Source organism: Aethalodelphis obliquidens, unplaced genomic scaffold (assembly GCF_003676395.1).
Source record: "Aethalodelphis obliquidens isolate GAN/ISIS:26980383/991018 unplaced genomic scaffold, ASM367639v1 scaffold18, whole genome shotgun sequence".
Classification (NCBI taxonomy): domain Eukaryota; kingdom Metazoa; phylum Chordata; class Mammalia; order Artiodactyla; family Delphinidae; genus Aethalodelphis; species Aethalodelphis obliquidens.
The window spans coordinates 947,789-960,246 of record NW_020837962.1 but is presented as its reverse complement, the minus strand read 5'-3'; the positions used below and the strand labels follow the sequence as shown (position 1 = coordinate 960,246).

The window sequence follows — 12,458 nt, the reverse complement described above, 5'->3', positions numbered from 1 at the left end:
TGATGGTGTACACCCTTGAGCATATGTCCTTGCATGCCTAGTGAGGTATTCTGGTAGGTAGGTCATTAAAGACTTTGAAAGCACCGAGACAGAAGTCAGACCTGCTGACTCTTGACTGATTTTGCCCCAGTAATGTCACTTCTGCAAAATGCAAAGCCTGCGTCATAACGTAGAAGCCGTGGGAGCATGTGCCAGTCTCTGGCAGTTTCTTTCTTTTTCTCCCTTTCCCTTCTGCTCTTCCATGTGTTTTGATTGGGAGGGATTGGGGTTGGGGTGGAGAAGGGCCGTTAATTCCTGATGGTTTATATATGTGTGTTGCTCCTGACCAGCTGTGCTGGCTTTCTTCACTCAGAGGAGAGCTGAGAAAGGCTTTGTTTTTTCTAGAGTTTTGAAATCAAAGGTGTGTGTCTCAAGTGTGTTTTCAGACTTTCCTGTTAGGTTTGATCATGGAAAATAGCCGCCCCCCAAAAACTTGCTGAAACACTTTTGTAAGAGTAATAGATCTAAGTTATCCAAAATAGAAAATAAGTACTTACTGGACCACTTGATCCCAGTTTTTGTGCTGTAGCACATACATTTGAGGTACCCATCAGGTTTGTCCACCGAGCTACTGGGGCATGACGGCATCATGGTGTATTGAGAACGCAAGTTAGGAAGACATATCCCTGTGGATCGGATGCAATAAATGAATGCAGTATCCACTTTTAAGAGAGTGGGTACAAAGTTGTGTATGCTGTGACCAAGCATTAACACCTGCCTGACACAGTGCCTTTCAAAAGACTGCATGGACCAAAGAGTGAAACTGACCTCCAGTCTATTGGCAACCCCAGGGAGATCTGGAATTTGAATTCAAAGACTCCCTTGCACTTGGGTCTGGTTTGCCACTCCGTTGCACCTATGCAGATGGCCAAGGCATACAATGTTTCTGCTTTAGCTTCCTAAGAAACCAGGTGATTGCCTTGCTTACCTACCCCTTACAGTTAAGCAGCTTAAAGAGGGTCAAGTTGTTTGGAAATAATGTATTAAATGCCTAACACACCACAACTAGAAGGTGATGATAAAATTTAGTAAATAATGCTGGAAAAGGGGAACCTTTGCCAGTTGTCTTACCTGCTATCTGTGGCAGGGAGTAATGCACATTAGAACTTTCTGAGACATTTTCAAATGGCCAAAAAAAAAGTCAGGTTTTTAAGTATGCTGTTTCATAAGAAAGTGAGGTTCAGCTGTTACTTCTTTCCTCTTAGCCTCTAGCATAGTTTTTCTCTTCCCTAGGGGTGTTTTTAAAATGCAGGGGCTGTAATTAGAGCCACAGTGGAAGCGCCTCCTAAAACATCTCAATTTCATTTCTTTACTGAGGCTTAAGTTATAAGCCTCACTGGCTGTGATAAAGAGCCCTTTTCTAAAACTCATCTGTCGTAAGATTGCAGGTTGAAGGTTATTAAACTCCAGTAACTGTATCAGATACTCCTTATCATGTGCACCTGGGGAGGGGGTAGTTTCCAACATGGCACCCTGTCCTCCAGCCCCTTCCCATTAATGAGATGCCACTCAGGTGCCGAGGGAGAAAGGTTTTCCCCATCCTGTTAAGTATCTTAGGGATTTACAGAAGTAAACTATAAACTAGCCTGCAGAGGGTCTCTTGCTTTTTTCCCTTAACCTCACATCCCCTTCCAGCGAGTGGCTAGTCTCTATCTTTCCCTGTGTCCGTTCCTTCCACAGGCATTTATTGAAAGCCTGTTATATGCCAGGCACTGTTCAAGGAATTGGGAATAAAAAAGTAAGATGGTGAAGGTCCCTGTGCTCAAAACTGACATTCCAGTGGGGGAAGATAAAACAAAAACAAAACTCATAAAGTGATGAAATAAAACAAAGCAGGGGTTAATATGACAGTGAAGGGCTGGAGGAGGTATTTGGTGGGATGTTCAGATAAGGTCTCTCTGGGGAAGACAGTTCAGCTGTGATCTGAACAGCAAGAAGGAAATCTGCTAGCAGAGATCTGAGGGAAGAGCATTCCAGGCAGAGAAAACAGCCAGTTCAAAGACCCTCCTGAGTGGGAGCAAGCTTGATGTGTTCAAGGAACAGAAAGAAGGCAGTGTGGCTGCAGCGTAAGCGAGTGAGGTGTAGGGCTGTAGGAAATGTTTAGAGAAGTAGGCAGGGACTCATTACGTTGAACTTGGACGTGATCTGTTTCCAAACATCAGGAAAAGTCAGTGTACATTCATTTTTCCTAGTTCCTCACTTTCTCACCCTCCTGTACACAGAATTCCTCCCATACCGTGCATTTGAGACTGTCCTCAATATGATCATTAATGGCCACACAGCACTCAGTTACAGTTGCATGGGCTCTGGTCTCTTAACGCTATAGACATTGGTTTGGTGACCCCATACTAGATGAGCTCTGGGCTCATTAAAGCTTGCGGCTTGAGCAAGGATTACCAGAATTAGGTTTACCCTTACCTGTCACCATGGTAATTACTGTTATTTACACTCTAGGTGCTCTATCCTTTGTACTTTCAGCAAACAAGATCTTTCACTCCAAACGTTAATTAGGCTTCTCTTGTAGCAGAAATCCAGACCTAACTGGTCCAACCAAGAAAGGGAGTTGATTATCTCTCCTAACCTTAAATCAGGAATGACTGGACCCAGGTGTCCCAATGATACTGTCAGGACCCAGTCTCTCCACTTCTTGGCCCTGCTTTCCTTTGTTTTGGCTTCATTCTCAGGCAGGCTCCTCCCTTGTGATAGCAAGATGACCACCACGAACCCTAATGGAAAGAGTTTCTTCTCCTCCCTCCCCCCCGCGCTTTATGGAGATATAATTGACATATAATGTTGTGTAAGTTTAAGGTGTAGCATGTGATGGTTTGAGCCGTATATTTTGTGAAATAATTACTACAGTAAGGACAGTTAACAACTCCAGAGAGTTTCTTTCTTGATAGCTCTGCGAAAGGCCTGGGCCTGGACACTCATTGGCTCAGCTTGGGTTACGTGCACCCCTGAGCCAATCATTGGCTCAGTTTGGATTAGGCTGATCCTTGTCATTGGTTCAGCTTGGGTTAGGCCCACCTCTGAGCCCGTTACCGATGATGCTGGAGGCATGAGTAGTCACATGCCTTCTCCCAGATGCAGAAGATGATGTCAAGTCCATCTGAGCCCCATGGAAGGAGTGTAGAATTGATTTCCCCAAGGGAATGTTGGGGTGCTGTTACAGAAAGATGGAAGAGGAATGATGGACTGGAAAAAAAAAATCAAATTAACAATTTTCTACTCCATCCAGCTTCTCTGCTTTAGTCAAGCTTTCGGAGAAGCTCTGTTCCCCAGAAGGGAGTGGGTGGGGACGTGGCATGTTTTCTCTGAATTAGGGAAGGGAGAGAAATTTGGAGGAAGAGGTGTGAATACAGGTCCTAACAAATGTAGAGTTATCAGTAAGTACTGTGCTTGGATGTAGGTATCATTGTTCAGTTTCTACCAGGGATAAAGAAGTTGGTGATTGTGTCCATGTCAGCACTGACATATTTAGTGGAATTATTTGTATACTTAGCCAGATACACAGCTTGTTAGTTATGTCTTGCAGATTGAGGGGTTGTGTTCATTCTGTTGTCCCCAGAGACAGAACCATGAGCTAGCTTGAGGGGAAGAAGGGACTTCGGAGAGATCTCATTTGGATTCCTAATGACCTTTTGAGAAGCTCAGAGTCTTAAATAAATTGAGAAAATAAGCTGTTACATTGAGAGGCTTTATCAGCCGGGAGTCCATAGACTGATAACTGTTAATAGAAATTTGTTCCCTAACCTCTGCTCTGGATAGCTCAGAATCCTGAGTCCAGGCCCTTATCATCACTTCCCTCTGGCTACTGTCTAATGTGTCTCCTTTTCTTCTCATACCCAGTTCTCCAAAATGCCACCTACTTCCTCTTCCTCACCTCCTAGTTACTCCTCCACCCTGTTTATCCCCCCTCCCTGTGTTGAAACCATTCTTGCTCACATCACCAGTGACCGACATTTTGCCAAGTCTTGTGGGTGGATATTTCCCAGTCCTTACCTTACCAGCTTCTCTGTTGCATCTTGGATATTGTGGAACGTTCTCTTTTTTCCCCTTGAAACCGTCTACTCCCGGGACAGCTCACTCTTCTGGTTCTCATCTCTCTCACTTGTTTCTCCTCTGTCTCTGATCACTGTTTCTCTTCCCAGCTTTCAGACACTGGCACTCCTCAGAGATCCATAAATAGTTCTCAGTCAATTATCTCATGGTTCTGTCACAAGAAAAAAGGAAGAACCAGCTACAAACTCATGATTCTTAAATTTGTATTGTTAGCCTGGACTTCACCCCGAGTTTCAGATCCAGTGTTGCATCTCAGTGTATCACAGGCACGTCCAATTAAAAATGTCCCAAGCTGGGTTCAGTATCCCCTCACCCTAAAGACTTTTCCTTCTGATTCTCTGTCTCTGGTGATGGGGATGGTGGTGGCACCTGGTTGCCTAAGTTAGAACCCGTGAGACATCCTCCCCTCTCCTCCCCTCCCCCCCCAAATGTAATAAATCAGCAAGTCCTGGTAGGTTTTTTTTTTTTAGTACATTTATTTATTTTATTTTTGGCTGCGTTGGGTCTTCTTTGCTGCACGCGGGCTTTCTCTAGTTGTGGCGAGCTTAGTTCCCGTGCGTGGGCTTCTCATTGGGGTGGCTTCTCTTGTTGCGGAGCACGGGCTCTAGGCGCGCGGGCTTCAGTAGTTGTGGCTCATGGGCTGTAGAATGCAGGCTCAGTAGTTGTGGCGCACGGGCTTATTTGTTCTGCAGCATGTGGGATCTTCCCGGACCAGGGCTTGAACCCGCATCCCCTGCATTGGCAGGCAGATTCTTAACCACTGCGCCACCAGGGAAGCCCACTGGTAGGTTTATCCATGGAATGTAATGTGCAGGTGGGCTGTATTTTGTCTGGGTTTAGTTTTAGTTTTTTGGCAATGTTTTTTGCCACATTTAATCCAACATAAAGTCTAGGAATTTTTTTTCCCCATTAAAGATCAGCTGTTTAACCAGATGTGGGTAATAATTTTAAAACTTTCTCTTCTAGACATCATGAGACAAGAATAGTAATCTTTTCCCCTGTTTTCACAATGGAGGACTCGGGAAAGACTTTCAGCTCCGAGGAGGAAGAAGCTAACTATTGGAAAAACCTGGCTATGACCTACAAGCAGAGGTCAGTTCTCCAAAGTTCACCTTGCTTTTTCTTCCCATAGTGATGGCAGCAACCATTTATTGTGGGCCTACTATGTGCCAGGCACTGTGAAGGGCTTAACATACATCATCTCAGTTAAATCTCAACACTGTTCCATGGAGAAACCATTCTCACCCCATTTTACAAATGAGGAAACTGAGCCTCAGTGAAAGCAAGTCAACTTGCCCAAGGTCAGACAGCCAGGGGAATAGCAGAGCTGGAATTTGAACCCCAAAGCCTAGGGTCCTAATCAAACGGCTGTGCTACTTCCCAGCTTATTTTCTGGCAGGGTTTTATCAGCTCCTGGATGCTGTATCTGGTCTGCCCTTCGTGTGTGGGGAAAGAACTCCCTATGCCTAGCAAAATGGGTTGTTACAGATCTTTAAATTTGAAACCAGTGTTTCAGTGCCCATATCTGGGAGCTGTGTGTGTGTGTGTGTGTGTGTTTAACGTTGTTTCTTTTTATTTCTCATGGACTCTTGTAATCTACCCAGGGAGGTCTTATTCCGGCTCCTCTAATTTCTTTATGCTTAGTTTGATTTAAAGAGAATTTAGGCTTGGTGTTAAAAAAAAAAAAGATATCCCTTGACTTTTAAGGATTGAGAAGGTAGAATTGGGCGTTTGGGATATGGGGCAGGGACCCATGATAGTGGTGTGATGAGTGAGCATTTGTATTATGTCCAGTTTCTACTTGCAAATAAATCAGAGAATACACAATCCAAAGTGTGCTTACTACATGTTGGGCTCCAAAAAATACAAGTGGAATGAATGCGTGGAGAGTGAATTGGTTAAGAAAGGGCTATGGAGTCAGGCACACCTGGGGGCAGGCCCAAGCTCTGTTTGACTTGCTTGACCTCGAGACAAGTCACCTCATCTTCTCATCTGTATAATGAGGACAATGACAGTTTCTGCCTCAAAAGGCAGTTGAATAAAGAGCTGATACATGTATAACAGCAGCATGTAAGCGCTCAGTAAATGATCAGCTAACATCTGGGAATTCTGTAGGGCAGAGAACACGCAAGAGGAACTCCGAGAATTCCAGGAGGGAAGCCGAGAATATGAAGCTGAATTGGAGACGCAGCTGCAACAAATTGAAACCAGGAACAGGGACCTGCTGTCAGAAAACAACCGCCTTCGCATGGAGCTGGAAACCATCAAGGTGAGGGGGTGAGAGGAGACGCATGCAGGTGTGGATGGTGCCCAGCGTTGTGACTGGAAAAGGGAGCCTGCAGACGTGGCCCCGGGCTCACTCCCACCCCCAGGCCTGCCGGGCGTGTGTGACACTTGAACTCTTTATGCCCCTGATGGAGGCGCTCTGTGAGAGGCAGGTCTCACACATGTCCCACAGCCATTCTTGGCTGTTGGTGACAATCCTGCAAGGCACATGGAAGGTAGACCCTTCTAGAGTATGGAGTGTCTCTGGAATTGCTGATTGTGATAAGGCCTAGGGTTATGCTGTCCAGAATTGTCGCCCCTAGCCACGTGCGGCTACTGACATTTAAGTTAATTAAAATAACTAGAAATTTAATTCCTCAATCATACTAGCCAATATTTCAAGTGCTCAAAGGCCACACGTCTCTAGTGGGTGTCATTGTGTGACAGAGAGGCTGTAGAATGTCTCCATCATTATGGAAAGTCCTGTTGGACAGAGCAGATTCCTCAACCTGGGCACTGTTGACATTTGAAGGTAGCTACATGATTCTCTTGTGCGGGCCGAGTTTCACACTGTGGGCTGTTTAACAGCATCCTGGTCTCCACCCACTAGATACCAGTAGCACCCCCTCCCCCAGGTTGTGACAACCAAAAATATCTGCAGACATTGCCAAGTATCTGGAGAACCACTTCTCTGCAGGGTAAAGAATGCCTTTCTGTAGAGCTTAGCAGATGATCACAAAGTATAACTCTGTGGCCTAGGGACAGCTCTCAGCCATCACTGCCCGGCAGGGTCACCTGGCCAGCTTCATAAATGTCAGACAGGCCTGGACCCACCCCGCCCTGAGATTCCCATTCTCAGGAAGTCTAGGTGGGGCCCCAGCATGTCTGCATGTCTTGTTTTTTTTTTTTTTTTCTTTTTAAAACAAAGCTCCTCATATATTTTGATGAGCCACTGGGAGAACTAGCCAAGGCCTTGCAGTGTGAGTCCAGGGCTAGGTGTGATGCACGGTGGAAGGAGATGTGTCCCTTGCCCTCTGGAAGCTTTGCGGAGAAGACAAACCTGACAGCCAGAAACACTTAGTGAAAAGATGCTCAGTTATGTGGTACTGACCATGAGATCCTCCTGAGAGAGATTTGCACGGGTTGTAGACAGCATCATGGAAGAGATGGGAGGGACTTGAGCTGGTGTTTGAAGGTATGTGTGTGTGTGTGTGTGTGTGTGTGTGTGTGTGTGTGTGTGTGTGTCTGTCTGTCTGTCTGTCTGTCTGTCTGTCTGTCTAGCCAACAACTTGGCGTACAAGGGTTTGATGAAGAGTTAATATGGAACTGCCACAGACACGGGCAAGAATGACTGTCAAGTGGACCTTGGGAATCTGGCTTTACTAGCACAGATTGGGAGAAAGCGGGGCCAGCACATGGATTGGGGATCAAGGGGTGAGGAGTAGCAGAGGAAGGACCACACAGACCGTAGAAACTGAGCAGTGGACTCTTAAGCTTTTACGGCATAGACCACAGAGCCCAAGCTGGCCACCCACAGGTCAGTCTGGCCCATAGATGTTGTTTGCTTAAGCCTTTAGTGGTTTTCACTTAACATTGTATCATGAAAGTTTTCAAGCACACAGTAGGGTTGAAAGAATTTTCCAGTGAACACCTGTATCCACCACCTGGGCTCTACCGATGACCTTTGCCATACTTACATACTTTATTATATATCTGTCCATCCATCAATCTATCTTCCCAATGCATTTCAAGGTGAATCACCGACATCTCTACACTTCCCTGTAAATACTGCAGTAGGCTGTTAACTAGAGGTGAGGGTTTGCTTACGGTTTGTTCTTTTGATAGTAAAATTTATATCTTTAGTGGGGTTTTTTTTTTTAATATTTAGTATCAACATTCAGAGTTGTGAGGCTTCTTGTAAAAACTTAGATTTCCGACTTCCTTTGATCTTCCTTCTGTGGATCTGGCTACCCCAGGCCGGCCTTCTTCCACACCGGCAAAAAGCTGAGTTGTGGTTGCTTAGACAGAGCAAGCCTTCTCCAGTTTGCCCTGGTCCCCACTTCTGTCCTTTCCCCCCCAACTCTTGACACCGGGGACTGAGTGTCTTTTGCTGCTTACACGTGGCCCACGTCACTCATTTTGTTAACAGCCTGGCCCCTGCCCTAGGCACTGGGGAATCTTTACAACCCTTACACTGAAGGGGGCTCAGGGATGGGAAGACTAGTGGTATGAACCATCGTTTGGAGAGGGTAGGAGGATGTGCTGACTAAATATCGTGCAGTTGCTAAGTAATTAACCACTTCCAGACTGAGCCATTGAACCGGCAGAAGACCTCTTCATTACAACCACATGGCAGGTTCATGAGACACAGTGTGTGGAGCAGGCGAGGAAACAGAACTACCTTGGAGTGAAGAACTGCCCCCAGCACATATTTCTGTCACCTAAGAGGAAAGTCTTCAACTGAGTCAGACTCCTTGACAGTGGCTTATTCATTGCAAGTTGAATAAAAACGCTTGTAAGGGATCCAACAGAGCATCTATTGATGCCTCCATCAGCTGACAGTTTATTATAATTAGCCCCAAATGAAAGCGCAACAGCTTTTCATGTCCCCAAGTTCAAAGGACAACATTTGAATCCTTATGCTGGTGGACAAGCCCAGTAACTGCGTCTTCTTGGAACCTGTGTTGGAACTTAGGTTAGTGACCTAGGATCCTGTGCCCTCCTGTTTTATTTGGGGAGGCACCCAAATCAAGGGTGGGAAGCCGTCAGAGCCACGCCTGGGAATTCGCCCATGCCTGGGCCTGGTCTGCCTCTGCTTGTCTGAGCCAAGACACTTCCTGTGCTCGTAGCCAGGAAACAGTATCAGAGGAGACAGAGCAGCGTAAGGATGTGACACCCCTCCCTGTCCTCGCCTTGTAAATAATCTGCCTGTTCTGTGGACCTTCTTCTTCCACCATGGCTCTGGCCACACCTCTCTGGCCCGGTCACCATTACATCACTCTCCCCAGCGCCTCCAGACTGTTTCTAGCAACAGCTTTGTTTACTCGACTGACTCAAGAAGAGGAGTTGGCCTGTTTTTCTAACTTTCTAATTAGACTTGGGCCTTTCCTGTGGGAAGTGAGTGTTTTCTTTCATGTTTGTAGATGAAGGAAAGGTGGTAAGGGTGTTTGATGATGGAAAGTAATTAGAGAGAGGAGCCAGAGCCGGAGTGAGTGAGTGAGTGAGTGAGTGAGTGAGTGAGTGAGTGTGTGTGTGTGTGTGTGTGTGTGTGTGTGTGTGTGTGTGTGCATGTGTGCGTGCGTGTGCGCACGCGTACATGTGATCAGTTCCCGTGTGACCTGGATGGAAGTGGTTGAGGGCAGTTTAGCATAGTAGTTCTAAGAGCGCAAGCCCAGGTGGCCGGGATGGATCTTGGCCCGGTCACGTGCTTCCAGTTGACTTTGGGCTGATGAAGTGACTGAACCTCAGTTCCCATGTCTCTGAAATGGCGTTAAATGAGGCAACAAAAACAGCGTCCTGAGCCCAGAGGCTGGTGCAGAGTAGACATGTGGCAAATGTTAGCTGCCATAGCTGGGCAGCAGCAGGTTGTTGAGGCGTCATCTGGGCTGTGCCTTGCCTTGGAAAGCACCAGCTAGATCACACTAAACTTTTTTTGGTAAAAACAACAGTTTTGTTTTTTTCCTTCTTCCCTTCCCTCCTGCCTCCCTTTCCCTCCCTCCCTTCTCTCTCTCCCTCCTCAGAGGCCCAGAAGTTCCTAACTCCCCCATGCCACAGGGAGAGTGTCCTGGGTCACAAAGTCAGAACAGTTGTCAAACTGAGTCCATGATGTCCTGATCTGACTGTGAGGCACAGGCAGCGAAGTCATTGTGATTCCTGCTATTCTGTCTGTAATCCAGGGATATCATGTGAAGTGCATCGGTTTTGCCCTTGTGGATCAGGCTCGGAGAGGTTTATGAGGCTTTCTGTGGCTGTGGACACCTTGCACAAAATGATTCCTTTGAAGATAGTTGGGGGCTGCTTGATGCCAGAGGCTGCAGGGACCAGTGTGGGAGGGGGCAGGGTATAAGATGCTCAGGAAGCATGCGGGACTTGACAGCTTGATGGCCCCCTGTTCCCCCCATCATCCCTCATTTGCTTAAGAGTCCATGTCTGTGGACAGAAGGTTCTCCTGACTGAGCTTAGGCTTGTCCTCTGGCATCCTGAGTGAGTGTGATGGGAAGGCTGGTCCCACAAAGATCCTAGAATAAGGGAGAGAGAAATCCCCTAAAGAAATTGGCGTGGGACTTCCCTGGTGGTGCAGTGGTTAAGAATCCGCCTGCCGGTGCAGGGGACACGGGTTCGAGCCCTGGTCCGGAAAGAATCCCACATGCTGTGGAGCACCTAAGCCTGTGAGCCACAGCTACTGAGCCTGCGCTCTAGAGCCCGCGAGCCACAACTACTGAAGCCCGCGCACTGCAACGAAGAGTAGCCCCTGCTCGCCGCAACTAGAGAAAGCCCACACGCAGCAACGAAGACCCAACAGCCAAAAATAAATAATAAAAATAAATTAATTGTAAAGAAATTGGCGTGCCGGTGGGGCTGTGCAGAGGGGGAGGAATGGATGCTCAGCAGCTAGGGACAACACACATTCACTGCAGCGGAGAGGGTTATGTCCCAGGATTAACCTTCGATGTCCTAAGGAGATGACAGGGAAGGGAGATAAACATCCTCGTCGGGAGTCTTAAATCATTCACTCAGTGTTGATTCTGTCCTTCAGGAGAAGTTTGAAACGCAGCATTCTGAAGGCTACCGGCAGATCTCAGCCTTAGAGGATGACCTTGCCCAGACAAAAGCCATTAAAGATCAACTTCAGAAATACATCAGAGAGCTGGAGCAAGCCAATGATGACCTGGAAAGAGCCAAACGGTACGTTGGGAAGGAGAAAAGAGGTTTGGGAGCCTTTTGTCTCTGGGTACCAGGCACTGTGCTGAGGTAGAGAATTCAGCACTGAGCAGAGCCAGTGCCCTTGTGGGTCCTACAGCCTCATAGGAAATGGGCAACAGGCAGCAAGTGCTGCAAGTCCAGGGTGCTGTGGGAGCATGTAATTGATTGTATTAATTTGTCCATTGCTGGGAGAATATTAGGCAAGGCTTCCCAAAGGAAATGCCATTTAGGCTGAGACCGAGGGATGCCTAGGCATTTTCACTCTTCCTAGGGGAAGAGTGTGGAGTGAGAACATTCCAGGCAGAAGGACAAGCATGTGCTCAGTAAATAGGCCCTAAGATAGGACAGTATTTCTTAAACTGATGTTCTGAAGTTTAGCAGAATACTAACAATAATAAATAAATTATTGAATATCTACTCTGAGCCAGGCACTTATTTTTTTCTTAAGAAAACTTTTTTTTAAAGATTTAGATATAAATTACATACAGCGATACACACAGATCTTAAGAAGTATACAGTTTCATCAGTGTGGACAGTTGTGCACATGCCCCACACTCCTGTTGAGACACGGGCCCTTGGCACTGCACCCACAGCTCCCTGCATTCTTTTTTGCAGTTGCTTTAGGGACCCCAGTACACACGCTCAACTTTTCAGTCTACTTCATTAATAATGTACCAAATACAACGGCCTTGCAACCTTAAGAGTTTCACTTACCATCCTTGAACTTTATGTGATAGCCGTAATGCGAGAAGGTAAGAGAGTAAAAAGATAGCCTTTTATATCTACCCACAGATTTACAGTTTCTGGTTCATTCCTTCTTGAAGTTTCCCTCTGGTTATCATTTCCCTTCAGCTTGAAGAACTTCCCTTAGGGTTTCTTGTGGTGCAGGTCTGCTGATGGTGAATTCTTCTCGCTTTAGTTTATCTGAAAATGTCTTTCTTTTGCCTTCATTCTTAAAGGATATTTCCACTGGATGTGGAATTCCAGGTTGACAGGTGTTTTTTTTCTTTCAGCACGTTAAAGATGTTCTGCTGTCTTCTGGTCTCCTTGCTGGAGGTCAGAAGTTAGTGGTCATTTGAATAGTCACTCCCCTGTATATAATATGGTGTTTTTCTCTGACTGCTCTCAGAATTTCTCTTTATTTTTGGTTTTTAGCAGTTTGTGATGTG

At 46.4% G+C, this 12,458-nt stretch overlaps 1 protein-coding gene across 6 annotated transcripts in view; it reads left to right on the top strand.

Annotated features, from left to right (window-relative positions):
- Nucleotides 1-12,458, top strand: part of NDE1 (nudE neurodevelopment protein 1) — a 48,007-nt gene that overhangs the window by 2,159 nt on the left and 33,390 nt on the right. For all 6 annotated transcript variants that reach the window (XR_003435065.1, XM_027117299.1, XM_027117295.1 and 3 more), the window contains exons 2-4: nt 5,068-5,193; nt 6,217-6,370; nt 11,123-11,271. Coding sequence is in view for 5 of the 6 variants with exons in the window: in XM_027117299.1 (XP_026973100.1) it covers nt 5,111-5,193; nt 6,217-6,370; nt 11,123-11,271 (386 nt within the window). In the remaining variant the exon portion in view is untranslated. The remainder of the gene's footprint in view (nt 1-5,067; nt 5,194-6,216; nt 6,371-11,122; nt 11,272-12,458) is intronic.